An 18,078-nucleotide genomic window follows, 5' to 3' on the forward strand; every position below is an offset into this window, starting at 1 on the left:
CATTTCATTTAGGGTTGTTCATTGTGGAGCAGTGTGGAAAGGCTGTTGCACAGCCTAAAGCATTTTCCTAAGGAAATGTTGATTGACACAAGCATGGTTGATAGGGTGGTCTGTGCTGAATGAACAGGGTATTCATGAGAGCACCTTGCCTCCCCTGCGACACTGCAGTGAAACATCAGATTTCTAGAGCGGAGTAAGCATTGCCCTCTGTGCTTTTCAAGCAGGGTGACACAGAGCTCTGAGGGAAGGACCTGGGACATGAACACCCCTCACTCCCCACTTGGATTTCCCCTCTTCTATCTCCCTGCCACTGCAGAGATGCTGCTCCATCTCATTTCCTTCTTCCCCTGTCCAGGATGGGGAGGGAGCAGGAGAAGCCCTGCCCCAAGCCGTCAGACATCAACCCAGTTGCTCTGCTTATGGACAGGGCCAGTTCCCCACTGTTTCTCACAGGAATAACCTGGCTGCTCCTGGAGAGAAGCCCAGGGAGGGTCCCCAGGACCACTGCTAGCCCAGTGCCATGGAAATGACAACCAGGGCTGTGCAGCGAGGTGGCACATGCCAGAGAGAGCAGTGCCAGCTCTTCTTTCCGCCGTGGCACAGACAGTCATGCCGATCTGCTCCAGGAGACCCTGCTCAGCTATTTAGCTGCCCATTTTCTCTGGGTATTTCTCACTGTCATGGCCTTAGGATGTGGATCAGTGATTTTTTTTTTCTCCATCTCTCCTGCACTCCCCCTTCTTCCATATTGCATCCCTCTCAGTGTGCCTGTTCTTTATTTGCCTCTTTTCATTCAGTGGCTTGGCTTTGGCTAGCTTCTACCTCTTCCCTGCCTTTCCTTTTCTCCTCCCCTTTTGGTTCCTGTATTGTTCCTACTCCACTCTTGTTCCTTTTCTTCTCTCCCTTGACCTCTGCCATCTCACTCCTCCAGTCTTCCCCCTTACCAGACCAGCCTTTAGAGCCTCTTCTGTGCACCGTGGGTTTCAGCCCCACACCTCCCCGTCCCTGCTCACCTGCAGAGTGGCAAGGCCCGGGGCTGTGCTGCAGGAGCAGAGCCCACCCTCCAAGCAGTTTCCCAAGCCACTGGGAATTAATCTGCGCTTTGCTTTTCCTAATTGCTGGAGATGTTTGCTTGACTTTAACAAACCTATAAGTGCTTTCTTAGAAGATAATTGCCCTGATTCCCAATGAAATAAATTAAAATAATAATAATAAGAAGAGAATGAATACAGCCCCATGGTTATCATCAGGCAGGGAGGAACCTCCTTGATGCTCTACTCTCCCTTGTCAGTAGGCTGAGTGATTTCATGGCATTAGGGTTAGTTTGTGCCAGCAGGAGGTACCAGAAGAAACCCAAGGCTAGCAGGCAGGTTAAAAAGCAGGTTTAGAGGCTGGATGGTCATGGGGGTGAGGCTTTCACTGTTATTCTGCTGGCTGCAAAAACCCTGGGGAAAGCAGCAGGGAGCACAATTGGGTGCTGAGCTAGTGATAGGGCCTCAGCCTAGCTGCTCATGGACTGATGGTCCCAGCACAAAATGCCTCACAATTCCTAGGTGTAACCCAGGAAATATCAAATTAACCCCGGAAACCAGCAATGGAAGGGCTTGCAGTATCTCTGCCTACAGTTTCTTCAAGCTGGAGAGAAGTAGGGACATTTCCCATCACCGGAGCTGTGTGCAGACCTGTGTTCCCACAGAGGGGATGGGGTAGGAGCTGCTGCTTCATGTGGAAGTGGCTCCAGAGACACTGCGTAACCCTGGGCTCTGGGGAGGCTTGGCAGCTGCCTGCATGAAATCTCAGGGAAGCAACTCGGAGCTGTAAATTAGCCTCTGGCCCTTGGCTGTGGCTAGAGCAGAAGGAAATGTGTCCAGCCCTCACTGGGGGACGGGCGCTCTGGGCCATCAGAGATTAACAAATCCCTGAACGTTTTTGTGGAGGCTAAAACTAAACATGAAAAGAGGAAGAGAGAGAGAAAAGTGACAGAGAAAAGGTGGGGAGGGAGGGAGATAATTCAGGATTTCCTTATGTCTTCATGGTCAGCAGAGAATGCAGGGATTCAGAGTGTGAAGGTGATACTTTAAAACAATTCCCACAGCAGCAACCATCCTTGCCAGAACCACCCAGAAAAGGACCACCCAAACCACACAGTCTGAGGCTGGATGAAACTTCTCTATAGTCCAGTGACATCCAAGTTTGTGTCTGCCTAAGCACATCTGCAGCACAAATCTCATTTTCTATGAATAGGCTTTTCTAACCAAAGCATAGTTCAAATGACTTTTTTCACCCTTTTGATGAATTTCTTCATCATGGTCCATTTTGGAAGAGAATTTGCACTGTCTGCTTCGACACGTTCCTGCTTCATTCCCAGGCTTTGGCCCATTGATCTGAACATCTACTCTGTCTCCTTCTGGAGCAAAACAAGTATTTCCCTCCAAAAAGGAGACCGGGCACAGCTGACAGCACACTATGTGCCAAAATCCAACCTGAAGCAAGGCTGTTGATCCTGAAGCATGGATGTTGATCGTGCCAAGCACCCAAGACCTTCAGCACAGTCCTCACAGACCTTGTGTTCTCAAGTGTCCTCACACACTTAGGCTGTGCCCCAGGTTAAACACATGCCTTTGGCATCACACTGTAACAGCACCACTTTGGTGGGCTGTAACCCAGTCCTCTCTCTGGGTTCTTTGAGCAGAAAGATGAGTGGATGCATCCTGTGTCCCATGACCACAGGCATGCTACACAGAGCCCAGATGAGACTCAAGGAAAGCCCTGGAAATGAGCCACTTTGCATCAGCTTCAGGTGCAAGGCTCTTCTTTCTCTGGTCTAGCCTGTGAAGGAAGCATAGGCATTGCTGATTCCTTTCTCCATTTAACCACTGGAGCTATAAGAGCTTCCAGGCAGTAGATGACACCGTGGTTCACCACCAGCTTAACAGAGTGACAAATGCAAGAGAGATTCAAAAACCAAGCGAGGAATGTGTAATGGATTTATTGAGAAGGCACACTGAAAATACCGAAATGGGTCTAATTTAGGTTATTTTCCACCTCTCTTCTCAGTCACTGTACACAAAAGCATAACATCCACCCACCTGCCTGACCATCATTACCCTGTTCCATTCCAGGTACCGTAAAATAGAGGGGAAATTTCACGTGTGAAAGGATCTCATAGAGAAAAGGATAGAAACTCGATCATTGTTAGAGGATTTGAAACCAGAGAGCTGATACCCTGCTAGTTACACACTGGGGAACCATCCTGCATAAGCCTCTGGAGACATGAATTAACCTTTTCTCTCTCAAGGGTGTTTTTCCTACCATCACCATAGCCAGCCTGGGAAAAAAAAAAAAGGAACTCTGTTTGTTTCCTCGCCTCGCAGACAGGTTGTGCTGAGAGGTGCCATCCTCTAGCCAGGTGTCTTCACACCATTTAACTGGGTTAAAAAAAAGCTGTTCTCTGTGCTAAATTGCTTCCTCACTTCACAAGGCGTGAAAGTCTTTTCTCTCTCATGCGTCCATGCTTCACTCCTTCTGGGAAGACAGCTGGTCTTTTTTAGTAATGCATTTTGCTCCTTAAACGCTGTCTCTGAGACAAATCAGGTCACTGAGCCAGGCCCACAAAAGCTTCGAGGTGACTCAGTCTGGTGAGATCAGTGAGAATCAGGTGCCTAAATTTCATTGTGAGTCTGGGCCCAAGTGACCTTGAATGACATCAGTCCAAACATACCTTGTGCTCTAGCCAAGGTTAGAGAATTGGTTGAGATGTACCTTAACCCCACAAACACCCCAGGTGACCAGTTGATTCAGTACTGCATCACTTAGTCAACAGAAGGAAAGGTTTCCACACATACCTTAGTGCAGGTGTCATGGAAATGGTATGACTTGGGATCCTTATGTCTTTGCATGGAGTACAAGGCCTTTTTTTTTCTTAATATGAGGGTATCTCTCCATCCCATCATCCAAAACACAAAGCCACATGGCTGTTTCTCTGTCCTTCCTCTGTGGTTCCAGTTCATTGCTCTATCCACTCTTCTGAAAGGCAAATCAGCCCCTCTGATGCCAGGCAATGAGGTGCACCACAGGAGAGAAATGGATAGACAGCAAGCAAAGATGGAAACACAGTTTCCTCCTTTCTTGTTTTGCCTGTGTGGCTGCAAATACACTGAACATCTGGAAAACATCTGATTTCTCCACTTCACCTTTCTTGCCATACCAGCACATGGGGTGTTTAGATGGGCCTAGAGGTTAAAGCAATGCCTTCTTCATTCTTTGTCATGTTTTGATGCTTCTGTAAGCTTTGCTTTTGGAGATGGAAGGTAGAAAGGTGGCCAAATTAGAAATCTTGGGGCCATGGATCAAAGCAATTTCCACATTCCTGTTACCTAAGAACTAACAACCCCTTCCCTATCTGTGTCCTCAACATTCATTTCTCATCTCCTAATCTGAGCTATGTGAGAGCAAGGAAAGTCTCACTCGCAGGAACAGTCTGCCTGGGAAGGGATGTCCTAGAAACCTGGAGGTGTGGCAGACAAGCAGATGGAGATGGTGAGAGGATCATCCCTCTCAGATCGGAAGGAGGATGTGGGCTGTGTAGATAGCAGCATAAAAGCTTAGCGGTGCATTTCATGAGGGCGAAGCTTTCCACATTGGCTTCAGTGGGTATGTGGGGATGTCCAAATGAAAAAGGATGTGTTTGGCTATGTATATCCCTTATTACATTCATATAGCTATGTATCAACCAGCCGCAGTGTATTCAAGCCCTACCATTGAAGGATCTATGATTTGTTTCACACTAGATGAAACAGAGGACATTTTCTCCATCTGAAATGAGAATACACTGAATGCACACTTAAAAAATCACAAATATTTTAATATTAAGTACGAGTTTCCTTTATACATAAATGTGTAGATGAAAGGGGTTTGTGATTAAATAACAATATATGAAACTTATCCTTACCAGATCTGTTTTTTTTTTTGGCTGGGGGCTCTATATTCTGTACAAACATGAATAATAATAGCCACTTTTATACCAGAAGCCACAGTGCTATGACCAAGTTGTCATACACGCATGGCAGATAGATAAGACAGAGATTTCTTGTTTTCCACTGTGATGCTTTTGAATACATCCCGGCAAAGCTGACTCACCCTTTTAGCTTTCCAAGGAAGATAAATTGCTTTCCAGGAGCTTCATTGTATACAGGTTATTTTTGAGCAGCTTCCTTAATTAAGGTTTATCTGCTGTGTGCATAATCCACAGATGAAGGGCCCTTGTCTCTTTCTGTGCGAACAGAAGATTCCCCCTGAACAATCTGCTTCTCACCCAGCCCATTGTTACACAACATGACATACATACCAGATAGATGTCGTGTCCTACCCCAGAAGTAGCTGCGGGCCAGTAGCCTGAAAATAAGTCATTTCAAATGCTCAGGATGCTTCAGTGGGGAAAACCTGAATAGAAATGGGATTCCTGAGGGCCACTAAGAGCCATCCGAGCTGGCACAGACACGCTATTAGTACATTTCTGTCATTCATGACCTTAAACCCCACCTCTGCCCCAGCCTTGTATTCCTTATCCTTTATATCTGAATTGATGCTGAAAGTGCCCCGTTGGAAATATATTTTTCAACCGTGAACCTTGCGATCTGGCAAGGGCTCAAACCTGATGTCATCCCAAGTGGGATAAGAGGACAATGATGTCATCAGAAGAGCAAGAGAGCCTTTTAGCTCTGTAATGCAGTAGGTGTGGGTGGGAGCTTTCAGTCTGACATCCTTGGAGAGAAAAAGCGCTCTGCTTTTCCCTGCCAGGTAAAGGTGAGCTCTGCAGGGCAGCAGAGTCACAGCTCTCCAGGATGTCATCTGTCAGGAGAGGAGGAGAGCCCACCCCGTGGCTCCCCTGGCCCCTGCTCCTGCTAGCAGCAGGAAGGAGAGAAGCCCTTGCAGGGCTACATAGCCCAGGTAACAGGGGAACCCTGGAGGAAGAAGTCACCAAGGCATGCAGCAGGTCACATTTCATCAAAGCCATCCTGGTTGGTTCAGAAGGTACCTGAGATGTGGGAGCAGCAAGGCCAGTGGCAAGAGGGGTCTCCCTTCAATCAATGGTTCTCATTTTTTGTTCCAGGATTAACAATTTTGTCATGTTCACTAGAGGTTTTGCAGGAATAGGATATATAGTACAGGACTTTTAGTGTCTTGTAGGTATCTTTCCTGTCTCCCAGTCCTGCTGCTGTTTGAAATTGGCCACAGACCTTAGTGAGGGAGAGTCAAAGCTAGGGCATCCAAGTGTTATTTGGTGCTAGAATGGAATACCTAGTCTATGCCCATACTGCTGTGGCTTCAGTGTAATGCAGACATATTCAAGCTCTCCATAAACACGCTAGTCCGTAATGTTGCCACAGTGATGCAGGACTTAGTGCAAACTGCAAAACTTGCCTAAGGAGCAGGGTAGATGAACCTGTGCAGGACTTTGCATAACATGTCTGGATCACAGCTGTTCCCCAGACATGCTAGTTTAAAGCTACTTTGGATTTGCTTCCATCCCCTTGTGCTGAAACGAGGTTGAAGAGCTTCCCCCAGATGCTGAATAACACAGTGCAACATTAGCTGTACAAGAAAAAGACACAGGTAAATGGTTACAACATGCAAATGTCTGCATCATCCTTACACTTAACCATCCCCTGCTGCCTGATGAGCTGCCATGAACACAAAGGCCCAATTTCCAGACCACACCACTTAGTATACTGGGGGAAGCTCAGCTGTAACTGCTCAGCTCTGCCCTTCTGGTAGGTGCAGCCACCGTTTTGCTCCTAGGTGCCAGCAGGAACACAACCTCTTATGCCAAATCATGTGTATTACTATCCGTTGTGCATTTATTCATAGGCTTTTTCATTCATCCCCTACATAAGTGTGCTGGTCTTGCTGCCAGGTTAATGTCCTGATGTGTGCAGACCCATCCTCAGGTGTGTGGAGCAGCTCGTGATGATTTGGGGCTGCTCACACTTTGGTCATCCTACCCACTTAAGCTCATCCCTAGGGGATGATCCTGCTTGGGCACCAGTGCCAGGGCAGGGGACTGTCCCAACTGGTGTCCCCAGAGGGATATGGTGGGTACCACCTCTGGCATACTGGTGGCCACGCGTTTGGCTCCCTGGCACCACTTTTCCCACATGTGGGTGCCTGACCCTGTCTCACATCAGTGCTTGGGGGAATGACCACCTCCAGCCTGTTCCCCAGTGATTGCTGCCAGTCTGTCCCATCAGCTGCCACCCTCTTCACATGCATGGCATTTCCAGCATCTCCTTCTCCCTTATTCCTGCTGCACTCTTGAGTGTGCTGATGGACTGTGTCCTCTCTCTGCTTTTCTGGTCCCGGGCCTTTCCCCATATGGCATCTCCCAATTGCAGCAGCCTAAGGAGTGGTTTCCTCTTCCCAAACAAGACAAAAATGCTCGCTATCTTTCTCAGCCAGCTCGTTTTCTTTCTTTTGTGACCTGAGCCAGCGCTGGAAGCCAGGTGCAGACAGCAAAGAGGCCAGTGGCTCTGCTTCAGAGTGGCTCTTTTGAATGCTTCCCATTGGGAATATTAATAGGATGGTGTCCTTTCATCAATATGCAGCTGAGCTGCTACTTGCCCAAGAGCTGCTAAATTACTGGGCTGAAGCATGCGATGTCCTGTACATTCAGTGGGAGTTTGCAAGCAGAGCATTATCTGTCTGCAGCAGACCAGCATGAAGCACAGGCTCTGTTTTGGTCCCATTTAAGACTTTAATGCATGTCTTAAGCCTAAAAAACACGGGGAATGTCTGTTCTGTGTTGTAAGGCTGAATTCCACCCAACAGAGAAATAATAATCATCTGCTGGAATGGCTGATATCTATCTGCCTATTACTCCTTCATTGGAACGATGAGTGGGGAGTGGAGAAAAAGTGCTTGAAGTGCTTGCAGACAGGGCATTTGTGAGGTGTGGATCCGTGTGTGTCTGGCAGCACGCATCTGCCGTAGGGTGGGCAGCAGTACTACTCTCTGTGGGCAATCCTGAGCCGAAAAGCTATAAAGCACAAAGCACTTGGTGTCATTAGAGTCACACACCTGTGCAACAAGGTAGCGTTAAAAGGGAACAAAGCCTCGAAGGCACAGGTGGATTTGGAAAGAGGGTGAAATTTGCCCTTGGAGAGTGTTTTGAAGATGACTAGGGGAAAAAGACTGGTACGTTTCAAAATGGATGGGAAAATAAATCATGGCAATAGTGACAACCCAGCTGGTGCAAGCCTTTCCACGCAGCCAAGGTGCTCTCAGTGTCGTTGACAGAGATGATGAGGTGCTTGAAATTCCCTTTACAAAACCCCTGTGTCTGTTCAGCCGTAGGATGAAATTAGAGCCACCTGGCTTCAAAGCCGTGCCAAATGGGAAGGTTGCTTCAAATCGTGTCACCTGTTAGGGGGAGGGGAAGGTGGGACACCCTAAATTAAACCAGAGCCTGGGCTACACCTGAGGAAGTCTTAACTTATCTACCTGTTTTCTCCCCTGCCTTCCTCCCTTGTTCTCTTCCCAAGGTTGAAAAAAACGAGGATGGGGACCAAAAGATTGAGCAAGATGGCATCAAACCAGAAGATAAAGCCCATAAGGCAGCCACCAAAATCCAGGCCAGCTTCCGCGGACACATAACAAGGAAAAAGCTCAAGGGAGAGAAGAAGGGGGATGCCCCGGCGTCTGAGAGCGAGGCCGCCGACAAGAAGGACGAAGGCCCTGCTGGCGGAGCGGCCGAGAACAAAGAGAGCGAGGCTCCCGCTGCCACAGAGGCTGCCGCCGCTGACAGTGCCCAGCTGGAGGAGGGCAGCAAAGACAGCAGCGCGCCAGCGGAGGAGAAAAAAGGAGACGGAGCCGCTGACACGGGCTCGGAGCAGCCAGCCCCACAGGCTGCCACTCCTGCTGCCTCCTCGGAGGAGAAGTCCGCTGCTGCCGCCGCCGCCGAAACGGAAAGTGCCACTAAAGCTTCCACTGATAACTCGCCGTCCTTGAAGGCTGACGAAGCCCAAGACAAAGAGGAGCCTAAACAAGCCGACGTGCCTGCTGCTGACACCACTGCCACCACCACCCCTGCTGCAGAGGATGCTACTGCCAAGGCAACAGCGCAACCCCAAATGGAGACAGTGGAGAGCAGCCAAACCGAAGAGAAGACAGGTGAGTGAATGCCTCGGCAGGGAGGGGACCTCTCCAGAAATGGATATGCCTCCCTTGGTCTCCTGGGGATGTGTCTAGCCAGCAAAGAAAAATCAGAATAAGAGTTAACAAAGGAATCCATTTTAGGGGCAGGGGATATGCATGCTTTTGCTTAACACCCTCTCCTCTGCTTCTCAGCAGCTTATGGAAAAACTGCATCTCCTCTTGAGGCTCTTGCTCCTCTAGGTGGATTTTCCATCCATCCCTTTTTTTGTGGAGTCAGTCAGCTGTGGGGCTTGGAGGAGCCTGCAGAGATCCCAGGCTTTTTGTACTCTAAAGAGGGAGGTGAGCTTCCCCAGTCACACCAACACAGGCAGCTCCAGTGGGGCAACCAGCTTAAGCTGGACATCCCACAAGGGAAAAGCCCTCTCATACTGCAGGAGGCCATTCATCCTTGCTGGTAGGATGGTAAAGAAGGGGCTAACAGGGTCTTTTTTTTCCACCTGCCTGTGAATGGGTGAGATTGTTGGTACAACACACATCCATGTGATTGGTACAACCACATCCATGTGGGTTAGACCCACATGATAACAGGATCAGGTAGGGAAAGCGAAGTTTAAAAGCCCTGACAGCTCTGTGAATGAGGACAGAAGAGAGAGCTGAATACAACAATCGCTCTAGGAGGTATTTTCAATTCTTTGCTCCTGACCAAGCTACGAGTCTGTTTAACTAGTTCCCCTGGGAAGAAGTGAAAAGTTTTGAGAGGCAAAATGAGAATTTTTTGGCAGTGGCATGGTGTTTACAAACCATAAAGAAAAGCTGTTGTTGAATTACAATACTGAGACTTGTAGAAAACATGTCAAAGGCCTGAGGATGCTTTTGCTCTTGTTCTTTACCTTCCTTACATTATCAAAGAAAGATAACTTAAATAAAAGAAAGTTTACATTAGAAGTAGGCACCATATGAAACTCAGTCAAGAGGAAGTACCAAGCATAACTGGCCTCCATGTTCACGAGGCACTCAGTTGTAGAAGGTATTCTGCATTCATTAGCTCATTAAGGAACAAATATGGTCTATTAGCTTAAAGTTCATAAACAGCCTTATGTAAATGCTATAGAACCCCTACATCCAGTCAAACATTTACCAATGTTTCCTTTGTTCCACTACTTTTTTTTGGTCACAAATCACAATTCCTGCACTCTAATTAGACTTCCATCTTCATAAGTAACTCAGGGCTTCAGGTAACTCTGTACCCACTCTGCAAAGTGGAAGGATAAGGAAGAACTTATCCAGAATAACTGATAAGTACTGAGAAAGAAGCTCATGCAAAACAATTGTGATTTAATGTGTGGGTGAGGGGAGCTGTCCTGAAGAGTTTGACTCTAAGCTGAATGAACGTAATAACAAAGAGATGCTTGTTTTACTTCCTTTCAGCTCAACGTTTCTAGAGATAAGCCTTGAACTTGCATCTGCCATGTTGGCTTTTTGTGATCCAGGTCTCCAGTTCTTTGTTTTCACTTTATATGATGAGTTGAGTGACAAAATAAATGTTATGTGATTAGAGAAATCCAATTTGGTATGTTGCATGCTGTACTTGTTTTTATACATGGGCAAAGGTATAAACATCAATGGTAAAAATAGGACAGACTGAATCAGTGTTTTGGGGCTCTGTGTACACAGAATAATGAGTGCAAATTAACTCTTAGTTAAGATCTGCAATGCCTTATTCCTAAACAGGAATAGTGATTCTGTTTTGCATTAATATCCTATTTTTATTCAGATTAATCTGCCTTAATGGTTGGAGATAGGAAATTTATAGTAGCAGGCTATTTCATTTGCTTAATTTTACCTGTTTTCAATCATTGGTAATCAAAGAATGGTTTATTTCTATTCAGTATTCTGAGTTATTTGCAGCTATCTTCCCCATAGTCTTGTTGGCCTTAGCATCATTCGAAGTGGGAACATTACAATTTAATACACATTTGCACATGATACTGCTACTTATGCAAATAACCAGCCAACGGAAAAAGTTATAAAATCTACAATCAAATATATATTTAAAAATGAGCTTTTAGTAATTATTTGACCGTTCAAGTCTAGTATGTGCATCTGTTCAGACTCATCCAATATGCATGCAGTAATATTCAAGCTTACAAATGTTTGCAGAAGGCAAACATGGAAGGTGTGTGGCCACAGTTAAACTGATATTCTCTTTAAAATGTTAATGAATATAGATTTTTTTTTTTTTTTCTAAATTCCAATTCAAGGGTGATATCAGCCTTCCAGTCACAAACTTGAACAGCTGGGTAAGTGCCCCCTGAGCCATGCAAGAAGGAAATGGAGAGAGACTAAATAGGTCTTCTTGTCCATCTTTTTGAGGATGCTGGGCTGTGTTCTAAAATACACTCTACAGTGCAATGTTCAGAATACTAAGGAGCTGCTTTCTCTTCAGAGTACCTTCCATAGAGGAGCATCATCACCAAATTAAAGATCCCACAAACAGGAAATATTTCTTAATAGCCTAATTTCTCTTTTTTCTTATCTCTTTAAGCCTCTCTGTTTCTCTCTTGGTACTCACTCCTTCCATAGGCTTAAAGACATGCCACAACATTTCTTCCAGTCTTTCCCCAGCAAACACAGCACTGGTGGTTGCTGGCATGGCTGCAATAGTTTGGTCATTCATGAAAGAGGGAGGGCTACCAAACATCTGCCACTTCAGTACTCCGCCAGCCTGGGGACAGATCCTCTTTCAGCTTCATCAATCCCCCTTCTCCCAGAAGTTGTCCCCTTGGCTTTCAAAGGTCATTTCTTATCGTTTCTGTGATCGAAGACTGGCACAGTAGCACGCCGTGTCAAGCTGCCAAAAATAAATCAAATTGGCTCCTCGCCAATGTCATCGGTTGGCTGGTTGCCATAGCATGCTTGGCTGCTACTACCGCGAGGCGTGCCGACCATGCTACTTCTGTGCTGTGATGATCATCTGCCTCGAATTTTACTACAATGGCTGTATCACGTTATCTGTGGATGTCTTCCCTGGTGCAAACATGAGAAAAAGTCAATGACACTTCATATGCAGAGACTTTTCCCTTCGTTTAAGGGCAGGATGAAAAAGAGAGGAAGAGAGGAAAGGGCTAACTAACAGACCAAGAGAACTGCATGATCTTTAATGCTTAATATTTAATGTTTCTGGAGCAGGAGAGAGGCTTGGTGATTCTTCATACCATTCCCTAATTCCCCTGACAGACCTCAGCCCTCCTTGTTATTCGGTTCTACATCCTCAACTTGTCTGTTGGTAATGGCTTAGGAAATGGCTTCGACCAACTGTCTTGTATCCAGTATTAGTTGTTCTCATATCCTGGGCATTCCCAGTTGTACAGTAGGGCAGTTTCTAAGCAATCCTCGTTGTATCACCGCTGGGAAAAGCAGATGGATTCCGATCTGAGTAAGCCATTAAATGAGTTAGTGGGCTTTGTTCAGCAGCTTATGGAGGACTGAAGAAAGAAGGACATCTTTCAGTTCTCTTCATGACTTCTGGTGGGCAACTCGCATGCTAGGATGTTGTTCTCTTATTTGAGCTTCCTTGTCAAGAAGCTTTCTTCTTATGATCCAGCTTTTGCCTCTTTGGAGTTGGAATTATGCTTAGAGAGGCTGCCTGAGATGCCAACCTACTCAAGAGGTCAAAACTGGTAGGAGGGAATTTATGCATTACTTATGGATCATGATGTAAGATATATTCTAATCCATTTTGCATTGGCTTAAATCTGAAAAGTCTTCATCAAAGTCACTGCAAAGAGTCCACATTAATACATATTTGAAAGGAGATCAGCCCCCAGCACAGCAGACTATAGAAGATGGGATACTGTGTGCCTTATGGGGAGGAGAGAAGGTGAATACCACACAATGTTTGATTCTCTTTATACTTTCCAAGGCTCAGCTCCAAACCTGGCTAGCTCTCACATCAAAAGCACTCTCAGATTGTCAGGTAAGGATATAACAAAGCCCAGAAATGTGAAAGTAAATTGTGCCTAAGGAAACAAATTGGTCTTCTTTTGTTGGGAAATGAAGAATGCTTTCTCCTGCTTGATGAAATAGCTTTACAATGGAGCAGTTTCACAGCTGAAATGAAAAATCAGCCACATGACAATTGCTTTGCATGCATGTGAGCCCACAGTTCCCCCTGGGCCCTGTCTCCTGCATGCTGGGAGCACTGGGAGGCACTATCTTCTCTTCACTTCCTTAGAGGGAGCAAGTCCCTACAGATCCTTTTTCATGGTTTAGAGTTGAATCGGTTCTTTGTTTTCAGTTCAATCAGCATATTGATTGAAGGGCAATACTTGCTGCACCTAGAGAGCACTGGCTATATAAAGATTTGGAAAGGGAGACTGTCTATTGTCACGCACAAGCCAGAGGGTACAGCCTACGCCACGCAAGAGGATTGCAGTTGTATAACCGGAGTTTTAGTCTTGGCCCATGGGTAGCTGGCAGGAGACAGAACACCCTCACTGCCATGCCTGTTTCACTAGAGCTTATCTCTGCTGCTACACCTGGCAGCTGAAGAAAGCAATGCAAATGCACCAGTCTTCCTGTGACTGCCCCAGAGGGAACAACTCTAAGCATGCATGCCAGCATTTTCCTGTCTGTAGTACTACTCAAGCAAAAAAGCAAGAATATAAATGCAATTTAGGTTGCCCGCTACGTGCTGAAAGATGACAAAATATGTGCCTAGTCCTCAGCTGCTTTGAAAGTTTTAACCTTTGCATTGTGCCTAGGTGGGTACATGTGTTATGTATTTCAGAGCCTGCAAATCAGTTCAGATAAACTTGTGAGGGGCAGAGTGAGAAAAGCAGAATGTCATGGTTTTCCAGAGAACAGGAAACCTACATGCCACCTGCAGCAGGTGCAGGATTTCCTTTTCTCTTGCAGAGTGAAATAGGGTCTCTGGTCCCATGAGTGCCTCAGATCTGCTTTTTCCAAATGAGATGTTCCTTACCCAGTAAAGGTGCGAGCAGTGCCATTGGTAAAGCAGGATCTGACCTCTTTTAATGAAATCCTAGGTGGCACTAAACATATTGACTGATGACAAGGTGTGGGCTGACTTTGGAAAATGCCTTCAAAGGAGAGCAAATTAATCATTGATTTGTACTAAGGGGGTACCGGTTCTTTCGGGACCACAATAAGAAAGGTGTGGACAGTCAAGGCTGGTTAAGTGGTTTATTTTGTGAGGATGGAAATTACAGAAAAGATGACAGCAATCCTACATAACCACAGCTGTTGCAGTATCAGAAGAGCCCCTCCTGAATGATCACAGCACGCTGTGCAGAGTTCCTGCCCACTGTGAGGTTGGCCAGCCTCCCTGTTCTTCACATCTTTGTAGCATTTTTGTATGTGAGCAAAGTTATTGGTCTCGTACCTGTACGGTACTGAACTTTCTAGGTGGTGCATACGGTGAGGTTTGCTGAGGGTGTTACACTCTTACACATCTCCATAGGAAGGAGCTCTACAGATGGTATTGTTAAAGGCAGTGCATACTGATGGCACGGTATGTGCTTTTGTTATATAGTGGTCACTCACACTAACACACCAGTCTCTACAGCCAAGGCCCATGATTAAACTCAGCCTAGGTTCTGCACGAAATCAGTCTCTGTGTTACAATGTCTTCTGCAGTGACCCACTACAACTGCACTCAGACCGTCTCCAGAAAACGCTCCAAAATCCTCACATGGGAGGAAGCCTTCCTGCCAGGAATGCTAGCCAGATTTTCAGGTGAGAAACGCTCAAATAGCAGACCAGTGGACAGAGCAGACAGACAGACAATGAAACTTAAGTGGCAGCTGTTTGCTGTAGCTGCCAGTAGTGCTCTGCACCACCACCAGCGTCATCTCTTTATGCTAGGATCTGAGTAGGCTGAGCTTTTCAGAGAGATATAAGCTTGCAGAGTACCAGCTGGAATTTACAGCTCCAATGAACAGCACTTTACAGACAGCAGTACTGGCCCTGTGGTACAGATGACTGCCATGCACTGAGGGATGGGACTGAAAAAGTTCACCAGGTCAGCACGATCAGATTAGTTAGACATGCCTTGAGTGCTGTATGATGGCTGCATTAATGCTGGATTATCAGGGGCAGTTCAGTGATCACTTCCAATCTCTACAGCAGCTCCATGGAGTCTGGCAAGGTGAAGTTGTGCTCCCAAGGGACTGTGGGTCCATGCAGAGGAAAGTAAGAACTGCCAAGGCGGGTCAGACCTAACTTCCATTCACTGTACTTCTCTAGCTGGGGTAGCACCAAATGCTGCTGTAGGCAGATTTGGGATCAACTGCCCTTCTACAGCTAGGATCCATCTGTGTTCTCTGCCACCTAGGGTTTGGTTTAACAGTCAAAGCATGATGTATTATCTCTTGATAGTAATTATAACTGGGGTTTTACATGGCATATGCATGAACATGCACAATATCTGGCTAAGCATTAACAGCTTTCCCAACTCCAACCAACTGTACAATGGCTAGAAAGATCACCAATGAATTGGCCACCATTGCCCTAAGTATCTTTCTTTACTCATGTTCATCAGAGAGAGAACAAAAGCTCCTGGTAGCCCTACTTTACACTGTTGCTCATCGTATATAGCATCATATTGTATGTGCATATGCACAGATGGCATAGTACCATAGCCCTTGCTATTCCTATCTTTCCTGACAAAAACACAAGCAATGTTTTCAATTGCTTTTTGTGTGAAAGCACTCCCAGGCTTCTTAGCATCTTTGTTGCTTTTCGATGAACTTAAATCTCTTAAATCTACAAATGTCCTTTATGAGATGAGGTGACAAACACTGCATACATTATATACAATCCAGAAGACGCTGCACTTGTATACATGGATTTCCAGAAAGGCATTATTTCTTCTCTTTTTCTCCTCATCCCAGTTCTTAGGCACACTAACATCTTGGCTTTTTGAACACAGCTACCCAATGGTCATGGATGACCACAATGATATCCAGGTCCATTGTGGAAACTCGAAAGCCCTCCTTTTTGTAAAAGTACCACAAAAATATGATATTTCTCTGCATAGCTGTCTGTGTGATTGGGCAGTGGCCAAGAGAACCAAGGAAACATAGGCAGTGGCAGGAGGTCTACAAGTCAATGGTTGGCATGAAGACAGGTGCTGGCATCAGATGTCTGGGCTAGGTTCCACGTCCAGTTCTGGACTGCCAGTAGACTGTCCGAAAGCCTAACTCAAGCTAGCTCAACTTGAACAGGTCTCTAAGCACAGAATATTTCTCAAGACTGCATTCACACTGCAAGCCTGACATAAAGGAGGGTTTCCTCATTCCCTAGCTTTTCTCTCTTGGTATTGAATGTCTTTCAGGCAGGAAATAGATGAGATGCATGAAGTTAATGTATGGGGGGAAATTATGTGACAGAGTGATACTGCTGTCTGCTTTGCTGTTCTCTGAAGGGAAGTTTGGTCTATTTTTTCAAGTTAGTAGAGCTATGGCTTTCTTCCTGTTTTTGTATTCCCTGCTGAAGATTCCCCTTTGCACACATTTTAGCTCTAATGTTCTATACCATATAAGAGGTCTTGATTTTATCATCTCCAATTGTGAATATGTGGTCTGTGGAAATGTGTCTTCTTCCTTTCTGTGTCTTTAGTGACATCGCTGTCAGCATGGGACACTGAAACAGAGCTGAAAATCTCATCTGAGGTCTTGGCAGCCCTGAGTTGGACACCTGCCCTTTGCAGGGCTTCAGAGTAGTCAGGAAAAGAGCTACAGAAACCTGGACAGGACCCAGAGATGCAAAGGAAAATGACAGGAAAATCTCCTAATGACAGAAAAAGTGAGACTCAAGGCTTCATGTAAATAAGTCTTAGATAGAGGTCATAAGGTCCCAATTATCCAGCGTTCAAAAGACCACTCACTTTCCAGCTGTACCTTAAGGCAACTGCAAATGAGTCCTCTTTTCATTATGAAAGAAAACAGAAGGTGTAAGCCGCTATTCAACCTCTCCATCTTCCTTCAGCAAGACACAGTAATTGGGAATGCTAATAATGATGACTGGACATTACCTGTAACCTACAGGGCTTAACGAAGAAGAAAATTTCTCTAACATTTAGAAGAGCATCCAAATCCCTATGCTAAAGTGCTGCAGAACCATAACTGTCAATGCATTGCATGGACAGGGAAAGGGGTGGGAGAGCAGGAGAGCTATGAGCAGTCTGCAGTAGCATTCCCCAGTGCTGCTGACTTTGGCAGAACTGTCTTGGCAGCTGTGAAAAACGTTTCAAAGACCTTTCTGGATAACTACTTGAAGAGATGAAAAATGGGATAAAATAAAAATAATTAAAGTTAGAGCCGTGCAAAGTTATTTTTAAAAATATCTTTGCTGTTCTTAAGCAATTTGGGCACCTGTTGATTTGGAAATGACACAAGTCTCTAAGAAGAAGGAGGAAAGTTGAATGCAAGCTTGTGTGGACTAAGTCCACAACCGCCTAGTTTTCTGATAAGTGTAAGACTCCTTCCCCACACTGGGTCTGGACCTAGAAATAAAAGTCTTGACAGCTTGTTTTGCCTATCCCCAAGTTTCTCTCTGAGCTTCCCCTCTTCCTCCATCCTTACTTCCATCTTTTACAGCCTGTCTGGAGGCAACGCTCCCCAGCTATAGCTATATCTACATGGCTGAAATCCTTGCCTCACCAGTTTACGTAAGGCGGGGATTTCACATGTGATTTCAGCACGGGTGTTGTAAGGGATTCAGAGTAATCTTCAGTCATCAATACGAAACAAGGGCTAAGACCCAGTCCTGGGCTGGACTCTGCCAAGCTGCGCTTCAGGAAGATAAGCAAGTTGAAGGAGGCTGTGGTCTTCATTTCAGATCTGCTTGCAAATGATCTGTATGTTTCTTTCCCTGTGTAGAGCTCAGTGCAATATTTTAACA

At 45.8% G+C, this 18,078-nt stretch overlaps 1 protein-coding gene across 1 annotated transcript in view; it reads left to right on the forward strand.

Moving 5' to 3' along the window:
* The window catches only part of GAP43 (growth associated protein 43), a 53,469-nt gene that overhangs the window by 22,390 nt on the left and 13,001 nt on the right, over positions 1–18,078 (forward strand). The window contains exon 2 of the mRNA XM_084512030.1: positions 8,541–9,168. Within this exon, the coding sequence (XP_084368156.1) occupies positions 8,541–9,168 (628 nt within the window). The remainder of the gene's footprint in view (positions 1–8,540; positions 9,169–18,078) is intronic.

Source organism: Aythya ferina (genome assembly GCF_964211825.1).
Source record: "Aythya ferina genome assembly, chromosome: 1".
NCBI lineage: Eukaryota > Metazoa > Chordata > Aves > Anseriformes > Anatidae > Aythya > Aythya ferina.